This window comes from Schistocerca cancellata, chromosome 7, assembly GCF_023864275.1.
Source record: "Schistocerca cancellata isolate TAMUIC-IGC-003103 chromosome 7, iqSchCanc2.1, whole genome shotgun sequence".
Taxonomy (NCBI): domain Eukaryota; kingdom Metazoa; phylum Arthropoda; class Insecta; order Orthoptera; family Acrididae; genus Schistocerca; species Schistocerca cancellata.
The window spans coordinates 392,342,580-392,366,584 of NC_064632.1; the positions used below are offsets into that span (position 1 = coordinate 392,342,580).

At 42.2% G+C, this 24,005-nt stretch overlaps 1 protein-coding gene across 1 annotated transcript in view; it reads right to left on the minus strand.

The window, feature by feature from the left end:
* Nucleotides 1-291: 291 nt before the first annotated feature.
* LOC126092201 (inactive pancreatic lipase-related protein 1) overlaps nt 292-24,005 on the minus strand; it is a 208,545-nt gene continuing 184,831 nt past the window's right edge. Inside the window, exons 6-8 of the mRNA XM_049907691.1 lie at nt 15,515-15,706; nt 10,631-10,799; nt 292-1,240 (exon numbers count right to left, since the gene is read on the minus strand). Of these exons, the coding sequence (XP_049763648.1) occupies nt 1,117-1,240; nt 10,631-10,799; nt 15,515-15,706 (485 nt within the window). The 3' untranslated portion in view covers nt 292-1,116. The remainder of the gene's footprint in view (nt 1,241-10,630; nt 10,800-15,514; nt 15,707-24,005) is intronic.

The window sequence follows — 24,005 nt, forward strand, 5'->3', positions numbered from 1 at the left end:
TGTTCCTATGGTACATGTGATTCATTGGTCCTATGGTATATGTGATACTCTTATTAATCAAAACAAAGGGAAGTATTTATAAACAGGTTTGATACTAAACAACACACATGTTTCCAAAAATTTGATTTCATGGTCATTTATCGTCGTGTTCTTATTGGTTGTTGAAACATTTATGCTGGACAAATAATACTGTTTCGAAATTGGTTCTCAGATATGTTTTCATACTTGCTGAGGTCAGTGTATAAATAGATTTTATTAAAACCATTTAAATATTTCTTACATATACAGGAATATCATCAACTATGAGGATCTAAAAACACATTGTCACATTTAAATGTAGTCCTGCAACGTATCTTCTGTTCTAACATTATCCATTTTTGTTAGTATCTTTCAGATCTATGTAAATTCTTCTAGCAGTAGCTACATATGTGACACTTGTTCCTGCAACAACACCCTCTTGAGTGCAGGGATACTTCTCATGTGTCCCGTCAGTAAAAGTATTATCCTCACACTCTCTGTGTAAAAGAACTGATAAAGAATGGAAAAGTTTAAGATATTTTTGCCTTCAGTTTTCATCGTATCACTAGTGGACTGAAATTGAAAACTGAAACAGCACACAGCAGCCTTGCGTCATAGGTTAAACATTTCACACGATACAAAATTTTGATTCAAGAAGACCACTTCATGGCCAAAGTAAGAGACGAATTTGCTCATCCCTTGCCCGCTTTGTATCGTTTCTTCTTTACACCATCAGTTCACTTCAATTGAGCTACATCAATACTGTTTTCTTAATAAAACTACTGCACAAAGTTTTCATCAGTTACTTGTGCTTCACACGAATCATGGTCATTAAATAATTACCGAGTGCGTCTCCACTTACTAACTCTAAAATAATTTGTACCACTCTTGTTAAGTAATGAGGTCCCTCCATGGCGGTCACAGCTGAGCGTCATGTCACTCATACAAGAGATCGTTCGGCATAGTCCAGGCAGGCGTGTAGAGCTTAACACGGGGCGGCTGAGTACTCCAAGCACGCTGTGACGACTTTTTCATGGCGCACAGTCGGTGTGTTGCTGCACATGCGCAGCCTTGCGTCGTGACGTCAACGTCCCGGGCTCAACCGGCACCGATGCCATTCCTGGCTCTGCGCCAGCTTCCACGTGCAGGCCTCTTGCGGCCCGGAAAGCCCTTGGCATAGGGCTTCCGCGCGTTTGTCGTCAAATAATACAGCCCACGTGCCCTGCAGAACAACACATATGTATTACTTAAGAGTGGCTGACATACACAAGGATTTTTTTTTAAGTTTATGATGTTGACATAAAATACTGACAGAACAGAATACTGAAATCGTGCTCTCCATGATTCAATGTATACACTCTGTGGAGGACGGGGGTGGAAGGGAGCGAAGGGGGGAGAGGGGGAGGAAAGGTCAAATTTTGGAATGTGTCAGAAATGATACACTCCTGGAAATTGAAATAAGAACACCGTGAATTCATTGTCCCAGGAAGGGGAAACTTTATTGACACATTCCTGGGGTCAGATACATCACATGATCACACTGACAGAACCACAGGCACATAGACACAGGCAACAGAGCATGCACAACGTCGGCACTAGTACAGTGTATATCCACCTTTCGCAGCAATGCAGGCTGCTATTCTCCCATGGAGACGATCGTAGAGATGCTGGATGTAGTCCTGTGGAACGGCTTGCCATGCCATTTCCACCTGGCGCCTCAGTTGGACCAGCGTTCATGCTGGACGTGCAGACCGCGTGAGACGACGTTTCATCCAGTCCCAAACATGCTCAATGGGGGACAGATCCGGAGATCTTGCTGGCCAGGGTAGTTGACTTACACCTTCTAGAGCACGTTGGGTGGCACGGGATACATGCGGACGTGCATTGTCCTGTTGGAACAGCAAGTTCCCTTGCCGGTCTAGGAATGGTAGAACGATGGGTTCGATGACGGTTTGGATGTACCGTGCACTATTCAGTGTCCCCTCGACGATCACCAGTAGTGTACGGCCAGTGTAGGAGATCGCTCCCCACACCATGATGCCGGCTGTTGGCCCTGTGTGCCTCGGTCGTATGCAGTCCTGATTGTGGCGCTCACCTGCACGGCGCCAAACACGCATACGACCATCATTGGCACCAAGGCAGAAGCGACTCTCATCGCTGAAGACGACACGTCTCCATTCGTCCCTCCATTCACGCCTGTCGCGACACCACTGGAGGCGGGCTGCACGATGTTGGGGCGTGAGCGGAAGACGGCCTAACGGTGTGCGGGACCGTAGCCCAGCTTCATGGAGATGGTTGCGAATGGTCCTCGCCGATACCCCAGGAGCAACAGTGTCCCTAATTTGCTGGGAAGTGGCGGTGCGGTCCCCTAAGGCACTGCGTAGGATCCTACGGTCTTGGCGTGCATCCGTGCGTCGCTGCGGTCCGGTCCCAGGTCGACGGGCATGTGCACCTTCCGCCGACCACTGGCGACAACATCGATGTACTGTAGAGACCTCACGCCCCACGTGTTGAGCAATTCGGCGGTACGTCCACCCGGCCTCCCGCATGCCCACTATACGCCCTCGCTCAAAGTCCGTCAACTGCACATACGGTTCACGTCCACGCTGTCGCGGCATGCTACCAGTGTTAAAGACTGCGATGGAGCTCCGTATGCCACGTCAAACTGGCTGACACTGACGGCGGCGGTGCACAAATGCTGCGCAGCTAGCGCCATTCGACGGCCAACACCGCGGTTCCTGGTGTGTCCGCTGTGCCGTGCGTGTGATCATTGCTTGTACAGCCCTCTCGCAGTGTCCGGAGCAAGTATGATGATGGGTCTGACACACCGGTGTCAATGTGTTCTTTTTTCCATTTCCAGGAGTGTATATTGCAGACAGTTTCGTCCTGTTCAGAATATTTCTCAAATGGAACGTATTTCATATCCGCTGCTTTCTTCCCTAATGTCGGCCGAAGTGGCCGAGCGGTTCTAGGCGCTACAGTCTGGAACCGCGCGACCGCTACGGTCGCAGGTTCGAATCTTGCCGCGGGCATGGATGTGTGTGATTTCCTTAGGTTTAAGTAGTTGTAAGTTCTAGGGGACTTATGACCTGAGAAGTAAAGAACATTTTTTTCTTCTCTAATGGTGCTGATGCAGTGACATTTATATGGTGTAGAATCGGTACAGCAATAATTCGAGGGCCAGAAAACCAGTCATGATTCTCTTATCCTAGTACAAAAGCAAGTGGCGAATCATAGTAAGCATTTAGAAAATTCAACACGAACCATTTAAAATGGAGTCAGAACTACAGTCAATTTATTTAAGATCGCTGGAATGTATTGCAAACTGTTGTAAATTTGTTGTGAACTGTTAAAGACGTATAAAAAGCTAATAGTTTTTGACCTGATAAGAGGTGATAGTTCATAATCGTCCCTATTTTTTCAGAGAGAAATTTGTCATAGTGCCATAGGGGATGCAAATTTCTGGAAGTAACTCTTCTATGGTCAATCTTATTACAATTAATTCCAATCACATTTCCTCTTCGTCATCAGTGCAGTGGTTGTAGCAGTAGTATTATGTGGCCACTTAATACATCTGAATTTCTATTTATGGGGCTGGATGAGACTGAAACGTACAAAAAAATGTGAGTATCCATGTAGATGGAGGCGGAAACATGCTCTTTTTTTTATAAGTCTACTAATTGGTTTGTTACGGCCCGCTAAAAATTCCTTCCTGATGCAACATCTTCATCAATCAGAGTGGCACTTCCAACCTTACGTCCTCAATTATATGGTGGACGTAGTCCAATTTCTGTCTTCCGTTACAGTTTCTGCACTCTACAGGTCCTTCTAGTACCATGGAATTTATTCACTGAGGTCTATAACCCTATCCATTCTTCTTGTCAGAAATTCACATATGTTTGTTTCTTCGCTGATTCTGCGGAGGACGTCCTCATTCCTTATCGTGTCAGTCCGCATAACTTTCAATGTTCTTCTGTGGTAACATCTCTAACGCTTCGATTCTCTTCTGTTCCTTTCGGCCACTGTCCTTGATTCCCTAAAATGCTGTGCTCCAAACGTATATTCTCAGAAATTTCTACCTCAAATTAAGGCCTATTTCCTCGTTGCCTGTGCTAGTCTGTTATTTTGTTACTTATGTCCTACTTGCCCCGTCCGTCATGGATTATTTTGCTGCCTAGATAGCAGAATTCCGTGATTTTGTCGACTTTGTGATGCCTAATTCTGATAAATTTGTCGCTGTTCTGATTTCTGTTACTTCTCGTTACTTAATCCGTATTTTGCACTCATCAGACTTCCATCCATCCATCCATCATATCCGATAATTCCTCTCCACATTCACTGAGGATAGCAATGTCATCAGTGAATCTTATCACCTTGAATTTTAATCCCACTCTTTAACTTTTCTGTTATTTCCGTTATACTCCTTCGATATCTAGACACAACAGTAGGAGATAAAGACTACATCCCTGCCTTCTCCGATGTATTGATAGAACAGTTGGAGCTAAGTACTACATCCCTGCCTTACACCTTGCTTATTCCGAGCACTTCGATATCGGTCTTCCAGTTCTATTGTTCCCTCTGGGTTCCTGGATATATTGTACACTATCCATCTTTCCCCATAGCTTATTCCGGTTTTTCTCTGAGTTTCCACTATCATGCACCATTTTACATTGTCGAACGCTTTTTCTAGTTCGATGAATTCCATAAGCGTGCTTTGATTTTTCTTAAAGTCTTGCTTTCAATATCAACCGCAACATCAGAATTGCCTCTCTGGTGCCTTTATCTTTCCTAAGACCAAACTGATCGTCATCTAACAGATCTTCAGTTTTCTTTTCGATTCTTCTGCATATTTTTCTTATCATTAGGTTGAATGCATGTGTGATAGTTCTCAAACTTGTTGGATCTTGCTGTCTTCGGAATTGTGTGGATGACATTTTTCCAAAAATCAGATGGTATTTTTCTACTCTCACATATTCTACGCACCAACTTCTTGCCTCTTCCCCCAGTGGTTTCTGAAATTCCGATGGGTTTTCACCTATCCCGCTTGCTTTATTTGACCTTGAGTCATCTAAAGCACTTTTAAATTTTGATTCTAATATCGGGTGACTCCTCTCTTACCTGTCAAGTCCTGTTGCTTCTTCTGGTATGGCATCAGACAAGTCTTCCCTTCGTAGAGGTCTTCACTGTACTTTTCCTACTTCTCCGCTCTCCCCTCTACATTTATCAGAGGAATTTCCACTGCACGCATTCTGAACATGTTACCGCCCTTACTTTTAGTTTTACGGAGAGTTTTTTTTTAACTTTTCTATATGGTGGGTCGATCCTGTCGACAATCATTGCTTTTTCTTCTTCGCATCTATCCTGTTTCCATTTAGACTTGGCTGCCCTACACTCTGTATTTATTTCATTCCTAACAGATTTATTTTTCTGTATTTCTGTCGCTCCCTAAACATTTTTGTACTTCCTTCTTCCATCTATTAGTTGAATTATTTCACCTGCTACCCAAGGTTTCTTCGCAGCTACTTTCCTTATGCCTATGTTTGTCTCGCCAACATTTGTGATTGCCCTTTTTAAAGAAATCTACCCCTCAGAAACTGAAATAATTATACTGGTATGCTCTATAACATTGTCCACATCCGTAGCGAAATTCAAACGCGTTTCACTATTATTCATTACCTCAGTATCTCACTTCCTTTCAAGCAGGTTCTACCGGACGATTTTTTAACCTTCTGTCTACTCTTGATTACTACTGAATTGTGATCTGAGTCTATAACTCCACTTGGATAAGCCTTAAAACCCAATATTTGATTTCGGAGTATCTCTCTGACCATGATGTAACCCAGCGGGAGTCTTCGATTGTGTCCATGTCTTTTCCAAGTATACCTCCCCCTTGAACAGAGTATTTGCTATGACCATCTAAAATTCATTGCAAAATTCAACTTGTCTTTCTTCTATCTCATTTCTACTGCCAAGCCATATTCTCCCGTGACCCTATCTTCTATTCCTTCCCCTACAACTGGGTTCTGATCCCATATGATTATTAGAGTTTCACCTCCCTTTACATACTGAATTATCCGTTCATTATCCTCATATAATTTTCTCTCTCTCTTCATGCTTTGCTTGCGACGTCGACGTGTATGCCTGAAATATCGTTGTCAGCGTTGGTTTCCTATTGAATCTGATGAGAACACTCCTATCACTGAACTCTTCACACGAGTAGTAGCTAATTCTCTGCACAACTTCCCTAGTCATAACGAATCCTTCTCCCGCTATAACATTTTCTGGTGCTGTTGCTGTTGATATTGCCCTTTATTCGTCTAACCAGAGTACGGATACACACTTTAAGGGATGGTAAACTTTCTGAAGATTCATATGAACTGCTTAAAACTAATGGTTAACTGCAGTTAATTTCTTGAAAGCTGCCAAAATGCATTGTGAACTTTTATAAATTTATCGTGATGACGTAAGTGTGTAGCATGACAAGAAATAGTAGTTCATCATCTTTCCTATTTTTTTGAGAGAGCTTTTTACATTTCACTTTCTGAAAAAATTGCAGCTACAGTTTATTTCTTTGGTTACAATTAGTCAAAAATTCTGAAACTTATTCGTGAGTCACCTTACATGTGGATACCTCTCCACTTAACACACAAAAAGCAGAATTAGTTTATCTGAGAATTTTAGTAAGTTGGGGTTGAAGTCAAAGCCTGGAAGAAATTATGAACAATGGTTTTAAGGCAATTACTAAATTATTTTGTTGATCCTGCTTCACAGTTTTGATGAAACATTGAATTCACGTATTCTGACACATGAAGCTGCTCCATGATTTATTTTTAGGCGTATGACCAGTTCCGCTTCAGTCAGAGACTACCAAATGTATAACGTAGTACATATTTACAAATAATTTAGTCTATGCCCAAAACATAATAGACTGAATACGACTTCCTATTACTTTCGTGTGAACAAATTAATAAGAATTAAAAAAAAACAAACACTCTGAAGTTATTTAAACAGTTTATCTCAACTATTTCTGCACATAATGTCCTTGCAAGTCGTGGAGAAGAACAGATCAGTTGGTTAATATAATCTCATTACTGAGCCACAAAAAAGACACTAAGGGCTATCATATGATACCCACCTATCGGTACCTTATAGACCACTGTCAAAGGAGTTAAGCACTCTGACTGCAGGTTTACTGTATGCACATTCTCCTGCGCAATTCATAAATAATCCCTTATAAGGGTGACTCGAAAGACGATTAACATTTGAAAATACACTTATTCACGGAATAATATTGGTAGAGAGGTAAAAATGGCACATGCCTGCAATGAAAAGGGGTTTTATTGAAAACAAAAAATGAGGAAAAACTGACTATCAGATGGAGCTGGATAGTAATACGTCAGTGATGCCGCATAAAAATCGTCTATAAAATGAGCTGTAGTTAGAGAGTGAGTCAGATCATCCCTAGCCTGGCTGATGAACACTTACTGGAAGGTACGACATTTATGCCGGATGGTGTTCCAACCCCATATTGCTACACGTGTGAAAGATCTCTTTCGCACGACGTTTGGTGAGGATTGCGTGCTGAGTCACCACGTCCGTCATGCCTGTCTCCCAGGTGCCTAGACCTCAGTCCAGCTTCATTAGCGATACTAAAGGACAAAATCTGATGGCAATATCTCGTCATACTTATTGATATACCGCACAATGATGTCCACAACATTGTCCTTTAACTACAGGCAATGTTGACCAATATCGGCCGACGTGATGTGGATTTGTTTTAAAGAACACCACCTTTCCCTAAAAAAAAAATCAACTGTCATGCTAATTACTACTTTTGTATCATATGAAGCGTCATCTGTTGGTCACTTTGTGCACTGTTTTTGGTATTATTAAATCCCCATGTCTTCTCAAACATGTGTGTCAGTTTTACCACTCTACTTAAATTTTTCCATGAAGTATTGAAATTTCAAATGCTAACGGACTTTTGGGTCAACCAGTATTTTGGAACAAATAATGCTGTTCATAACTACATCTGTAAAAAACATATTCATCATTTTTCACGAATATTTTCATTTCATTAATAGCTGATGAATGCTGACACAAAAAGCTTTTGTGGCTGAATTAATTATATACAAATATTTGTGTAGTAAATCTGAATTTGAATGTTAAAAAAGTTTATTGGAAAAATTGTGCTTTTCAATGAAAAACTTTTAGTATGGTATACATAATGTAGCTGAACTACATCCTTACTTCTATTACTGAGCAAAATGCAGTGATAAGCCAGAACATTATGATCACTGACCACCGTGACGTTGGATGCCACCTAGTGGCGTTGCGGGCACGTGACGTGGTAACTAAAGTATGTAAACGGAGCCAGACAAGGGATCACCCTAGCGAATATGTGGGCTGCAGATGGGGAGTCCGTTGAGATAAGCGACAAAGAACAGATTATTATTACGTACAGCCTGTGAACGAGTATCCCGAAAACAGCGAAGCTGCTCGAATGTCCACGTGCTACTGACGTGAGCTCTACGGAAAGAGGTCGAAGGACAGTGAAACTACTACTAAAGCGTTATACGATTGGCCGTTCACGACACTTCACCGAACGTGGGCTTCGGTGGTTTTTCTGATCTGTAAAGTATGAGAGAAGGTGATCTGTGGCATCTATGCCGAAAGAGCACGATGTTGGTGCACGCACAAGGGTTTCGGAGCACACCGATCGTCGTACATTGTTGAACATGCAGCTCTGCAGCAGACCAACCCTACGTGTTCACATGTTGACCCAACGACATCGTCATGTATGATTGCAGTGGACATGGGAGCATCGGGATTCGACCGTCGATCAACGTGTCGGCTCTTCGGGAGAATCACATTTTTGCTACTGTAGGTCGATGCTCGTCTCCACAAACGCCGCCATCGAGGGAACGGCGGCTCGAAACGCGCAGCGCGCCACGGACGCAGGCTGGCGGGAGCAGTATCATGTTATGAGAGACGTTCTCCTGCTCTTGCATGGGGCTTGTGGTAGTAACCGCACACACGCTGACAGCTACGAAACACCTGCATGCTTGATGTATTCACCGACGGCGATGTTATCTTTCAACAGTATAACTGTCCGTGTCACGGAGCCAGAAACGTGCTACAGTGGTTTGAGGAGCATTATAGTGAACCACGTTGATGTCTCGGCGACCAAATTCGCCAGGTGTAAATCCTATGGAACCCACCTGGGTCGCTTTCGATTGTCATCACCTCGTACGCAGATCAGCGGACCGTTATTTACGCGAATCACATGACTTGTGCGTTGACACCTAATGCCATATACCTCCACAAACCTACCAACAAACTGTCGAATCCCTGATACGCAGAATAAGTGATGTATTCGGTTCCAAAGACGGAGAAACAAGCTGCGAAGCAGGTGGTGATAACGTTTTGGCTCATCAGTGCATCTCCTTTCTTCTTTACAGCTCTTAACAGAAGATAGTTTTTGGAAACATTTGATTGCTTATGACATATTTTCGGAAATGATCTGTAATCTCAGAAGTAAATCTTAAAATTCTCCCAAAACGTTTCTGGAGAAATTCTATTTAACATACTGGAGCGCCTCCACAACATTTTTGCATGGAGTAAACAGGCCGCTTACAATTATAAGAGCACCTCTGAATTCCTTCGACTCCTTTTTCCAGGAATCCCCTAAGAGGACACTAAAAATTGAATCAGGATTAGCTTGTATGACAGTTTTATGTTCTGCCTTTTCAGCGTATTGTACAAAGAGGTCCATCCCATGAACAGGTCTAACCCGTGACAAGACCTGCTGTAAGGCAGAATACTGTGGTGTCACCGCCAGACACCACACTTGCTACGTGGTAGCTTTTAAATCGGCCGCGGTCCGCTAGTATACGACGGACCCGCGTGTCGCCACTGTCAGTGATGGCAGACCGAGCGCCGCCACACGGCAGGTCTAGAGAGACGTACTAGCACTCGCCCCAGTTGTACAGCCGACTTAGCCACAGATGGATCACTGACAACTACGCTCTCATTTTCCGAGACGATAGTTAGCATAGCCTTCAGCTACGTCATTTGCTACGACCTAGCAAGGCGCCATAGCATTTGATAATTATTATTGTGAAGCCTGTACAGTAACGAGAGATGTTCTACAATTGTGGATTAAAGTTAAGTATTCTACTCTTGTTGTGCTAGTCTTATTTCTCTGACCTATTCCAGACCTCACGCCTGCCTGCGTGAGCTTAATCGCGTGCTTTTCGGCTTCCTCCAAACTCCGTGAATTGGCTCACAAATACCATACTACTTTTCAGCGGATACATCCCCCCCCCCTGCCACCCAACCACATCACAGCGAAACAAAATCCTAAAAATCCTATACTACATTTCCCCTCACTACGACTCATTTAATTCGTTGATTCAACGTCATAAAAGATTCGTAGTACCAGTTCTAGGTGTTTCATCATTATGATGGGTTCAAGGATTATCACTGACGCTGTAATTAACTAATATGGATTCTTTACCCTATTTCAAATTTGTTCTCTCCCACATCTATGTACTTCGTTTCTAAATCCTTTGCGTGGAGTATCACTACACATAGTAAATCCTTGACTTACGTGTGAGGTACGTCCTCTCCCATGATGATGTAGTCTTCATCTTTGGGTTGGCACCACCCAATGAAGAACAGGAACTGGTTAGAACAAGGCGCAGCCCAGAAACCATTGGGGCTGTTGATAGACTCGATGAAGTATGGAGTCACTTTCGTGTGGTCACAAGACAGCGACTCTGAAAAATACGTGTTTTCATTGTAAGTTATATATAAAGGACCAGTACTTACGAGTTGTTGGCAACGTGCAGACTAGTTAATTGCATGTCGCAGGAGAAAAGGTGACAGAAATGGCCACTTGAGGTGAAAAACTTGCTGGCAGATTTAAGCTGATTTCCGAATACTTTCAAAGCTGGAACACATTTAATATTCAATGAAATGATAATTAAATCAAGGCCCTAAGCTGTCGAAAGGCGATGATATACGTCAACGGGGACAGTTCAAAATGTGTGTCCCGACCGGGACTCGAACCTTGGATCTCCTGCTTACATGGCAGACGCTCTATCCATCTGAGCAACCGAGGGCACAGAGAATAGTGCAACTGCAGGTATTTATCCCTTGCACGCTCCCCGTGAGACCAACATTCCCTATTTAATGTCGACACACTACATTCGTATTGCCCCTGCCCAGTACATTCATTATTCGCGGCAGTCTTCCCGACCCGAGTCCCGTAATAGTTCTGACAAAGCGTGTGCATCCAGCACAGAAGAAGAAGGTCAATGGCCGGTTAGCCTTAACAATATGAAGATGGTATCTGTTCTTTCGGACATGTTAGTTTAATTAGTGTGTAAGCCTAGGGACCGACGACTCAGCAGTTTGGTCTCATAGGCCTTACTACAAATTTCCAAATTTCCTGTTAATTGGATCGTTTTACCGATTCCCCCGATTCAGAAGATATAGTTGCTGAACAGTTCAAAGAAAACTTGAGTCTCATTTCAAATAGGGACCCCACTCATACAAATATAGTCGGTGGTGACTTCAATCTACCCTCGATATGCTGGAAAACATACGTTTAAATCCGACGGCAGGCATAAAACCTCATCCGAAATTGTACTGAATGCTACCCCAGAAAATTATTTTGAACAATTACTTCATGAGCCCACTCGAGGCGTAAATGGTTCCGAAAGCATACTTGACCTCTTAGCAACAAATAATCCTGGACAAATAGTGACTATCGTGACGAATACAGGGAATAGCGACCACAAGGCAGTTGTTGCTAAGCTGAATACCGTAACACCTACAACCATCAAAAATAAACGCAAAGTATATCCTATTTAAAAGAGTTGACAAAAATACTCTTAACACATTTTTAAGGGACAGTCTTCACTCCTTCCGATCTGATCTTGTAAGCGTAGAAAAGTTGAGGAATGATTTCAAAGAGATAGTATCGACAGCAATTGAGATATATATACCATATAAATTATAAGTGATGGTACCGGTCCCTCATGGTATACAAAACACTTCAGATCGCTGTTGCACAAATAGCAAAAGAAGCATTCCAAATTTAAAAGAACGCAAAATTCCCAAGAATGGCAAAGTTTTGCAGAATTTCGAAATATAGCGCGTACGTCAATATGAGATGCTTTTAATAATGTCCACAACAAAATTCTGTCTCGAAATATGGCAGAAAACCCAACTAGATTCTTGTCATACATACAGCACACCAGTGGCAAGACGCATTCAATACCTCTACCGCGCGATAACAACAGTGAAGTCACAGATGACAGTGCCACTAAAGCAGCTATATTAAACACGATTTTCCGAAACTCTTCCAGCAAAGAAGACGAAGTAAATACTCCTGAATTCCAATCAGGAACAACTGCCAAGAAGAGAGACATAGAAGTAGATATCCTCGGTGTAACAAAGCAGCTTAAATCACTTAATAAAGCCAAGGCCTTCGATGCAGACTGTATACAAGTTCCTCGGAGAGTAGGTTGACACAATATCTCCATATTTAGCAATTATACAGAACCGCTTGCTCACAGAAAGATCAGTACCTAAAGACTGGAAAATTGACCAAGTCACACCAATACTCAGAAAGGGAAGTAGGAATAATCCGCTGAATTACTGGCCCATATCACTAATATCGATCTGTAGCAGGGTTTTGGTACATATACTATATTCGAACATGGTGAAGTAGCTCGAAGAAAACAATGTATTGACACATAGTCAGCACAGATTCAGAAAATATCGTTCTTGCGAAACACAACTAGCTCTTTATACTCATAAAGCAATGAGTGCTATCGACAGGAGATGTCAAATTGATTCCATATTTTTAGATTTCCTGAAGGGTTTCTATACCCTTCCTCACTAGTGTCTTCTAACCAAACTGCGTGCCTATGGAATATCGCCGCAGTGGTTCAGTCTGGATTCGCGATTTCCTGTCAGAAAGGTCACAGTTCGTAGTAATGGATGGAAAGTCATCGAGTAAAACAGAGGTAATAGCCGACGTTCCCCAACGAGGTATTATAGGCCCTCTATTGTTCCTAATTTATATTAACAACATAGGAGACAATCTGAGTAGCCGTCTTAGATTGTTTGCAGATGATGCTGTCATTTACCGTCTTGTAAAGTCATCAGATGACCAAATCGAATTTCAAAATGATTTAGATAAGATATCTGTATGGTGAGGAAAGTGGCAATTGACCCTGAATAAAGACAAGTGTGAAGTTATTCACATGAGTACTAAAACAAATCCGCTTAATTTCGATTACGCGATAAGTCACACGAATCTGAAGGCTGTAAATTCAGCTAAATACTTAGGGATTGAAATTACAAATAACCTAAATTGGAAAGATCACATAGATAATGTGTGGGTAGAGCAAACTAAATACTGCGATTCGTTGGCAGAACACTTAGAAGGTGCAGCAGGTCTACTAAAGAGACTGCTGACACCACGATTATCCGCCCTATTCTTGAATATTGCTGTGCGGTGTGGGATCCGCATCAGGTGGGACTGACAGATGACATCGAAAAAGTACACAGAAGGGCAGCTCGTTTTATATTATCGCGAAATAGGGGAGATAGTGTTACAGACATGATACGTGAAATGGAGTGGCAATCATTAAAACAAAGGCGTTTTTAGTTGCGACTGGACCTTGTCATGAAATTTCAATCACCAGTTTTCTCCTCCGATTGCGAAAACATTCTGTTGGCACCCTACATAGGCAGAAATGATCATCACGATAAAATAAGAGAAATAGGGGCTCGCACAGAAAAATTTAAGTGCTCGTTTCTCCGCGCGCCGTTCGAGAGTGGAACGGTAGAGACAGCTTGGAGGTGGGTCTGTGCGAGGCACTTTATTTTGAATACCACAGTAAGCGTGTAGATGTAGATGAATGAAATTATGTAACTTTGTTACGGAACACTGCCGCAATAATTGTAATATTTTGTGTTATTCTCCTTTCTTTAAAAAGACATCATCCTATCTCATGTTTTAATTAATGTGAGCCGCGCGGAGTGACCACGCGGTTTGAGGCGTCATGTCATGGACTGCGAGGCCCCTCCCGCCGGAGATTCGAGTCCTCCCTCGGGCATGGGTTAGTTTAAGTTAGTTTGAGCAGTGTGTAAGTCTAGGGACCGATGACCTAACAGTTTGGTCCCTTAGAAATTCACACACGTTTGAACAATTTGAATTAATGTGAGTTTAAGAGTTTCACTCTGATGGGTTAATATTTTGCAGGGCCTTTACTGTCCGTTGCCCAGGTTATCAAATTTACTTAAATTTAGTCTCCTGGTGCTGATCAGGTTTAAACTTTTGAAGAGCCGTGATTGATCATTTCTTAATTTGTTAAAATTTTTCTTAAAGTTTCATCTAGCACTGCCCAAGTTTTTTTTATTAAAGAGTCTTTTTTATTTAGATGCAGCATGTTAATAGGGATTCATTTATAAGTAATTGTCACACAAACACACACACACACACACACACACACACACACATATATATATATATATATATATATATATATATATATATATATATATATATATATATATATATATATATATATTAGTCAGGATCCCGTACGTAGATTTGAATTGTGGTTTAAGATTCTAGAATGCCATCTATTCGTCTTTATCAGGATAATTAATCCGCATGTTGGCATTGATAGATATTTTTCTTTTCGTAAATGTGTTTAATTCAAAATTAGACAAATCTGTTATTTCTTATTCGAGTTTTATTTAAGGGACCTGTGGAGCTTGTTTTTAAATTGTTAATAATTTTTTTTGATTCAGCCTATATTAAATTAATTAAGCCGCAGAAGCCGAGACGAAAATCGAAATCGGTTCTGTTGTTCATGAACGGATCTTGCGAACTAACCAGTGATATTTTCATAGTGCCTCGTACTTTCTGGCCACAAGATCTACGGACCTAACGCGCTTCGAGTTTCGTTCACGGTGCTGGAGGGAGACGGGAGAGTACAGAAGAAACGTGGACACTCTAGATGAAAGGCTGGTTTGCCTCAAGGACACTGCTGAAAAAAGGTAGATTATGTCCTCCTAGATTTCGAAATGTCATTCCACACTGTACTACAGTCTCGACTAATAATGCAACGTTGATACGAAATATATTCACAGACACTGACAATTTTTTTTGTTCACTTTGCTGATGAGAAATGTTTACTCGAAACGTGGATTTCTGTCATCCCGTTCCTTTCTCATGCATCAATTTACACAAGGAATTAATTTTTTATGCCGAATCTGCACTTAAACTCTATTCGGATGCTGTTTATATTGTTATGGCTAATACTTACACAGCTATACTAAAGTCAGAAGAGATCATTTATGTCTTTCGAGCTAATAACGCCTGCCAGAAACCTTAGATACGGTTTATGATACCTTCTCCAATTAGGTGGGAGCTTCTCAGGAAATGGTAGCGCGGGCTTTTACTTACTTAGCAGCGATGCGTGGGCGCAGCCCGGCTGCGTGGTTCCGCCGTTGACGTAGAAGTCGGCGTGTCCGTTAGGCCCCCACTGACCCAGGATGCCGGCACCCGTGTGGATCACGTCGACGAAGTGCGCGTCGCTCGAGTCGAGGTCACGCGAGCTGTTGCTGCCCATGTAGAAGATGATGGTCGGATCCAGACCTGCGCAAACAACATCACGTTTACTGCACGACCTGCTTCACATAGACTTCATATGAAGTCTGGGGACATATTAGAAATATATTATGCACTGACAGAAATGGAAAGTGCCACATCGTGAAGTACAAATTTTATCAAACTTTGTGGAGACATTTATAATGTGAGTATTAAATCATTAAAAAGCTTCATACTGTTGAGAACTAACTGTAACGTCGCGAGTTAATGCGCGATAGCATTCATTGCAGTACAGCCCACACTACTGGAGCCGGAATCTGTGAAAGAAAGCGCCGCTTGTGGCTTAGCCAACGAGTCAGGTACACCTGCAACCACGGCAGCGTGAGAACGACTCCTGTGTCACTTCTTAGCGACCGGACATTCATCACCTATAAGAACCTAAATAAATGATATTAAGTATTATTCAACTATTTTCAAAATCGGTACACTACCTTTTGACATTCAGAAGAAGGTTGTATCCAAATTTCAGCTTTATAATTATCGTAGTTTCAGAGACAGAAAAAAATTCTAAAAAAGTAAAAAACCGACACTTGGGGAACTAAATTCAGTTTGGAAATATAATCCAGAATGAAACTTTCACTCTGCAGCGGAGTGCTCTACCATCTGAGCTACCGAAGCACGACTCACGCCCGGTGCTCAGGCAAATTAACTCAAATTAGTGGTGAAGTTAATGACTGAGAAAACGTTGTTTAATTTGGGTCGGGTTTGAGCAGATTTCTGGCTGCTGTGCTTGCGAAATGAGTGTATGAATTGTGAACTTGACGAAAATAGCCAATAGTTTAAATGTGGACTGAATAGTAACGTTTCTTTGACTATGAGAACAAATAAACTTTTTTGTGTGGAAATTTCGGACTTTATTTTCCAGAAGCCAATCCATGATCTTACCAACCGATATATTTTTATTAATGACTGTTTTCTACAGAACTTTAATTCATTACTAGAGTTGCGTGGCCTCAGTAATTGTAGATATTAGATGGTATTTTTTATCAACGCTCCTTTTACATTATCTCGTAAGTATCTACGTTGTCGAGTGGAAGGACATCGAGCAGATGCCATTCTGAGGTATGTGAAATTTTAATTAGTAGCCTGTACAGCACACTGAAATTATAACCCCGCCACGCCACATAACGTCCACCAACTTACGAGGTTTGACCCCGAAAGCCCTAATACAATCTCGTATTCGTTGTGAGATGGAAGTAAAAAGACTTAGAAGAAGTTCTCGAACACCTGAAAGACGTGCTGTATCAGACCATAAGCCTGCTTGCTGGAGATTGGTATGAAAGTGTACACCTCCACAGACATGTCATATGAATGAATGTCATGGGAGAATAGCAGCCTGCACTGCTGCGAAAGGTGGATGTACACTGTACTATTGCCGACATTGTGCATGCTCTGTTGCCTGTGTCTATGTGCCTGTGGTTCTGTCAGTGTGATCATGTGATGTATCTGACCCCAGGAATGTGTCAATAAAGTTTCCCCTTCCTGGGACAATGAATTCACGGTGTTCTTATTTCAATTTCCAGGAGTGTATTTTATGCCGGAGGAATACAACGAAAGAAATCTACTGTCAAAATTTTAGCTGCTGAGATACACAACAAGTATTTTTCAAAAATTGTTGAAGTTATTCGTTTCTTTTCGAATGAAGAACCGCTTGTGACAGCAGTTTCTACTGCCCTTCCTGCCTAGCGCACTATCGGCAGTGACAAGAAGACATAGCGCCGCATAGTGCAATATCTGAAGCACCTAAATCATACAAAAAAATACCACGTATCATTATTTTTCTGAGTAAGAGGCAGTTCATACCAACAGCTAAACTGTTGCATATATTCTTACGAAGGTGATTAACAGAGGGAAGTAAAAGCAGTGTTTGATGTTATAGCCGACTTCCAATAACCGTGGCGTTAATTTATCAAAATGAAATATTTCTTACACGTATATCATTTCATAACAATCACTGTATCAAAGTTTTTATGACAATTTTTGGATAATGTATATTTTAGTAACAGTGAGCTCCTTTGTCATTTGAATGACGATAACAAACGTTTTTCTTACACCAGGCACACCTGATGAAAGACAAATTAATATGTAGTTTGAGGTAGTTCACATTAATCACTAATTTTATTTGGATAGAATAGCGATGTAGTAAAAATGATCCTGGCCATTGCTCTGCTTATTGAGCTGCATACCGATCATACTTAAAGCAATTCGTAAAACTTGCCAATGCAAACTGATAACGCACAAATGTCTGAAATTTAAGAATACTGCTCTCTGATTAACCTAAAATGACACGCAGCTATCGAAATTCATGTTATCCGACAGTATACTCAAAATTATTTTTCCACAGTCGAAAAAATTGTTTATAGTGAGTTACATTGGTTGTTCCGGGTGAAATCTGAATTATATAAAGTCTTTTTGTCGTCCTCCTGAGACACAGAGGTACAGTTACGTCCTCCCAAGAGTCCAGCAAAAACAATTAATTAATTTCTGCAAGTGGTTAGCAATTCGTTGGACTCTATACACAGAAAAATGTAACGGTGTCAATATAATTACAGTAAGGAAGAAAGGTAACATTTGAAACTGAGTGTTCAGAATTAATGGCTGTGCATATTCACTTGAAGTGTAAATCGGATACTACTTTTGTTTTGAGTCATCCGTCTTCTGACTGGTCTGCTGCTACCAGCACCGATTTCTTCCCCTGGGCCACCCTCTTCATCTCACAGTAGCACTTGCAACCTACGTCTTCAATTATTTGCTGGATGTGTCCCAATCTGTCTCCTTCTACAGTTTTTACACTCTGCAGCTCCCTCTAGTACCATGGAAGTAATTTCCTGATGTTTTAATAAATGTCCTACCATTCTTTCGCTTCTTCTTTTTAGTGTTTTCCACATATTAATTCCTTGCCGATTCTCCGGAGAATCTCCTCATTCCTTACTTTATCAGTCCACCTAATTTTCAACATTCGTGTGTAGTATCACATCTCAAATGCTTAAATAATCTTCTATTCCCGTTTTCCCACAGCCTGTTTCACTGCCATAAAATGCTTTGCTCAAAACGTACAATCTCACAAATTTCTTCCTCAAATTAAGGCCTGCGTTTGATATCAGTAGACTTCTCTTGGCCAGTAAAGCCCTTTTTACCAGTTTTACTCTGCTTCTTATGTCCTCTTGCTCCGTCCGTCATGAGCTGTTTTGCTGCCTAGGTATCAGAATTCCTTAACATCATCTATTTCGTGATCAGCAATCCTGATGTTAAGTTTCTCGCTATTCGTCATTTCTGCTTTTCCTCATTACTTTCATCTTTTTTAGATTTTCTTTCACCTCACATTCTGCACTCATCAGACTATTCATTCCATTGAACGAATCCTGTACTACTTCTTCACTTTCACTGAGGATAACAATATCATCGCCCGCATCTCGTGGTCGTGCGGTAGCATTCTCGCTTCCCACGCCCGGGTTCCCGGGTTCGATTCCCGGCGGGGTCAGGGATTTTCTCTGCCTCGTGATGGCTGGGTGTTGTGTGCTGTCCTTAGGCTAGTTAGGTTTAAGTAGTTCTAATTTCTAGGGGACTTATGACCACAGCAGTTGTGTCCCATAGTGCTCAGAACCATTTGAACAATATCATCAGCGAATCCTATCATTGATATCTTTTCAACTTGAATTTTAATTCCACTTTTGAACCTTTCTTTTATTTCTGTCGTTGTTTCCTCGATGTGTAGCTTCTCTCTCATGAATTTTTTTGCTAAGAACTGCTCAAAATTAGAAAAAAAGATACAGACCTCACAAAAATAACACTAGGAACAAAAAGCTGACTAGACTGTTCGCAGTTTAATCCTACATTTCCACAAAAGGGTGTCTGAATGGGTTTCAGGTACTATGTTTAAGTGTAGTTTAAGATTAAACTAAACACACCAAAAAAAGTTTTGCATCACCTCAGTTCCCAGAACTTCTAAAGATAGACGTTGACTGTGGATATTTTATCACAGACACAGTCCCTTTGACTGTTCATAGATGTCACTAAAGTCGCCCAAAGATGCAAACAACTATAAGTGAGCAGCGCCTATTAGACGGAGGGGGTCCGACAGCCGATCAGTTCCAGTCATTCCAACGGGATGGAGGTACACGGCTCATGTCGTCCGTAGTTCAACCATGCCTAGACGGTCAATACTGCGGTTTGATCGCGTCCGCATTGTTACTTTGTGCTAGGAAGGGCTCTCAACAAGGGAAGTGTCCAGGCGTCTCGGAGTGAACCAAAGTCATGTTGTTCGGGCATCGAGGAGGTACAGAGAGACAGGAACTGTCGATGACATGCCTCGCTCAGGCTGCCCAAGGGCTACTACTGCAATGTATGACCACTACCTACAGATTATGGATCGGAGGAATCCAGACAGCAACGCCACTATGTTGAATAAAGCTTTCTGTACAGCCGCAGGATGTCGCGTTACGACTTACACTGTGCGCAGTAGGCTGCATGATGCGAAACTTCACTCCCGGCGTCATACTGAGGTCCATCTTTACAACCACGACACCACGCAGCGTTGTACAGATGGGCCCAACAACATGCTGAATAGACCGCTCAGGATTGTCATCACGATCTCTTCACCAATGAGTGTCGCATATGTCTCCAATCAGACAATCGTGGGAGACGCGTTTGGAGGCAACCCGACCAGGCTGAACGCCTTAGACACACTGTCCAGCGAATGCAGCAGGGTGGAGGTTCCCTACTGTTTTGGGGTGGCATTATGTAGGGCCGACGTACGCCGCTAGTGGTCATGAAAGGCGTCGTAACGGCTGTATGATACGTGAATGCCATCCTCCGACCGATAGTGCAACCATATCAGCAGCATATTGGCGAGGCATCATCTTGATGGACGACAATTCGGGGCCCTATCATGCACATCTTGTGAATGACCTCCTTTAGGATAACGACATTGCTCGACTAGAGAGACCAGTATGTTCTCCAGACATGAACCCTATCGAACATGCCTGGGATAGATTGAAAAGGGCTGTTTATGGACGAAGTGACTCACCAACCACTCTGAGGGATCTACGCCGAATTGCCGTTGAGAAGTGGGACAATCTTGACCAACAATGCCTTGATGAACTTGTGGATAGTATGCCATGGCGAATACAGGCATGCATCAATGCAAGAGGATGTGCTACTGGGTATCAGGTGTACCGGTGTGTGCAGCAATCTGCACCACCATCTCTGAAGGTGTCGCTGTATGGTGGTACAACATGCAATGTATGATTTTCCTGAGCAATAAAAATGGCGGAAATGATGTTTATGTTAATCTCTATTCCAATTTTCTATACACGTTCTGGAACTCCCGGAACCGAGGTGATGCAAAACTTTTTTGATGCATGTAAAATGAAATAATGCGTTTATGGTTAATGATAGGCTTCACTTCATAGCGAGAAATGGTATATGTATAAATTCCACGGAATTGCAAAAATGATAAAGTAGGCAAAACTAAAATAATGTTCATGAAATATTTTCACATGCCGGATTATGGGACATAAATCCGACGATGTTTGGAAGAAAGACAATATTGCTGGCGTTTGCTGTATAGTCGATTCCGAGACTGAACATGAGCTCAAGTGAACACGAATATGAAGGAAATTCGGGAGTGGTCTGTACTTCTGATTAATACTGTGAACAACTTAAACTGTAACGATAACATAGATAATGTTGTGGGATAGGCAAACCGAAGACTGCATTTTATTGGTAGAACGTTTATAATATGCAACAGATCTACTAATGGGACTGCCTACACTACGCTTGTCCGTACTTTTGAACTACTGCTGTTTGGTATGGGAACCTTGCTAGACAGGATTGACGGTGAAGATCGAAATAGTTCAAAGAAGGATAGCTTGTTTTGTATTACTGCGAAGTTGGGATTTGAGGGTTACGGATATTATATGGAAGTTGGGGTTAAATAAAGTAGTTTTGCGTTGCGGCGAGATCTTTTCGCGTAATTTAAATCTCCAGCGTTCTCCTCTGATTACGAAAATATTTTGTTAACACCCACCTACGTAGGGAAGAATGATCACTATTAAAAAGGAAGAGAAGTCAGAGCTCGCGTGAAATGATTAACGTGTTCCTTTTTACAGCGTTCTGTTAGAAGATGGAACGGTAGAGAAATAGTGAAAGTGATTCGATGAATCCTCTGCCAGACACTTAGTAGAATAGTCATGTAGATTTAGATGTCGATATAGTTAAGGGAGAGCAGATGGAGATTTCATCGTCGTACTTTCCGAAGGCGAGTCCAGTATAGAGTTGTTTTCAGATAATGTGGTGTAATAACTTGATAATAAAAAGAAGACTACATCCTTATTTTTAAAGTGGTGATGGAACTGTCACTGCGACCCAGTCATTTGCTCTTGGTGATCAGTTCTACATTGAAGCTGCTTTGTGACATCTTAAGAGCAAGAAAATTTAGCAAAATAAAGGCTATCAGGGTGTGTTACGGTGGGAACGATAGCTATGTGTGTCGTCTATAATCGAGGCAGGTTATAAATATTCTGGCTATTAGAACTCAGCCGGCCGCGGTGGTCGTGCGGTTCTAGGCGCTCCAGTCCGGAGCCGCGCTGCTGCTACGGTCGCAGGTTCGAATCCTGCCTCGGGCATGGATGTGTGTGATGTCCTTAGGTTAGTTATGTTTAATTAGTTCTAAGTTCTAGGGGACTGATGACCACAGCAGTTGAGTCCCATAGTGCTCAGAGCCATTTGAACCATATTAGAACTCAACGTGGAAGCGCACAAATGATGTATGGAGATGCACTGGCGTGACTAAGCACCAAGTGCGGCTATTAGGTAACAGAATTCAGAATGGCTATAATCATCGCTTTCCTCCAGGGAATTGCACATTACATGAGATGGAACAAATGATGAACCTGCATCACTTGTTTCGTGTACGGTGTTAGAGACGACTGACAGCTGTGCTATTGCGGAGACTGAGTGCTTGCACAACTTCCACGCACGATTACCAAAGGCTAACGTTTTGATGGCCAAAGGAAAGATAAGAAAGCAGAGCATCTGTAATCCCTTGTGAAACAGACAATTTGTTGAGTGTGTCTCTGTGCTACCTCAGAGGTTTTAGAGCACCGTGTTGTTTCGACAGGTACACGGCTGAAAGTATGTTAATTAGAACCGCCTTCTTGGACAGCTATTGACAGAGAAAGCACAGTCACGGAGCGTGTTACGCAACCACAGCGGCTCTTCATGGGCGTCGCGCAAATGAGCCCACCGCCATGAGCATCTGATGAAAACCTGCAGCTGCTTAAACTGCTCTCTCTCTTTCTCTCTCTCTCTCTCTCTCTCTCTCTAAACATCATCTCAGAAGTAAATACGGGGTGGCGCACGAAATGTGTTACCAATTGTTTCTTTCACAATTTACGTCGCACATTAGATATCCCACTGGGATCTCTACAGCAGTACCAGCAGAGCTTGGAAAAACAAATGAGTTACGAAATGACGTGTAATTCACGATACTGCCACTAGGAGACTAGTAAGCAACAACGGCTGACAATGGAAGACTGACGCCACAGCAACGATCGGCAGTTGTGTTACTGTTTCATGAAACGAAAAGCCTTGTTGTGACTCAGAGGCGATTTCGACAACAGTTTAACACACGATGGGTCTCTTGCAAGAAGACCATCCACAGGTTGTACGATAAATTTGTGCAGGAAACAACAGTATTGGAAGCGAAGCGACCACGGCGTAAGCCTGTTTGATCGCCGGAGAATATTGAAGCGGTACGAGTTGCTATACAGAGAATCCCGGGAAATCGTGTAGAATGGCAGCAGTGCAACTGGGAATATCCAGACGCACCGCTCAACGCATTCTTAAAAGTGACCTCTATATGTACCCATACCAGATGACCTGTGCACAGAAGCTCACTGAAGAACACAAGCAGCAGAGACTACTGTTTGCTCAGTGGACAGAGGATAGGGAAGAAACTCTCAACAACGTTTCTTTTCAGACGAGGCGCATTTTCATTTAGACGGTGCGGTTAACAAACAAAAATACGCTTTTGGGCCACTGAAAACCCACAAGTGCTCCATGAACGACAACATCATGCTCCGAAGATTACAGCGTGGGCAGAAATTTCCAGTCACGGACTTATTGGACCCTTTTTCTTTGAAGAAACTGTCAACAGCGAGCGCTATTTGAGCATGCTTCGCAATAGCTTCATTCCACAGCTTCTTGCTACTGTCTTGCCCTTCAACACACAGTGGTTCATGCAATATGGAGCAAGTCCACATACTGCAAACACTGTGTTGGAGTT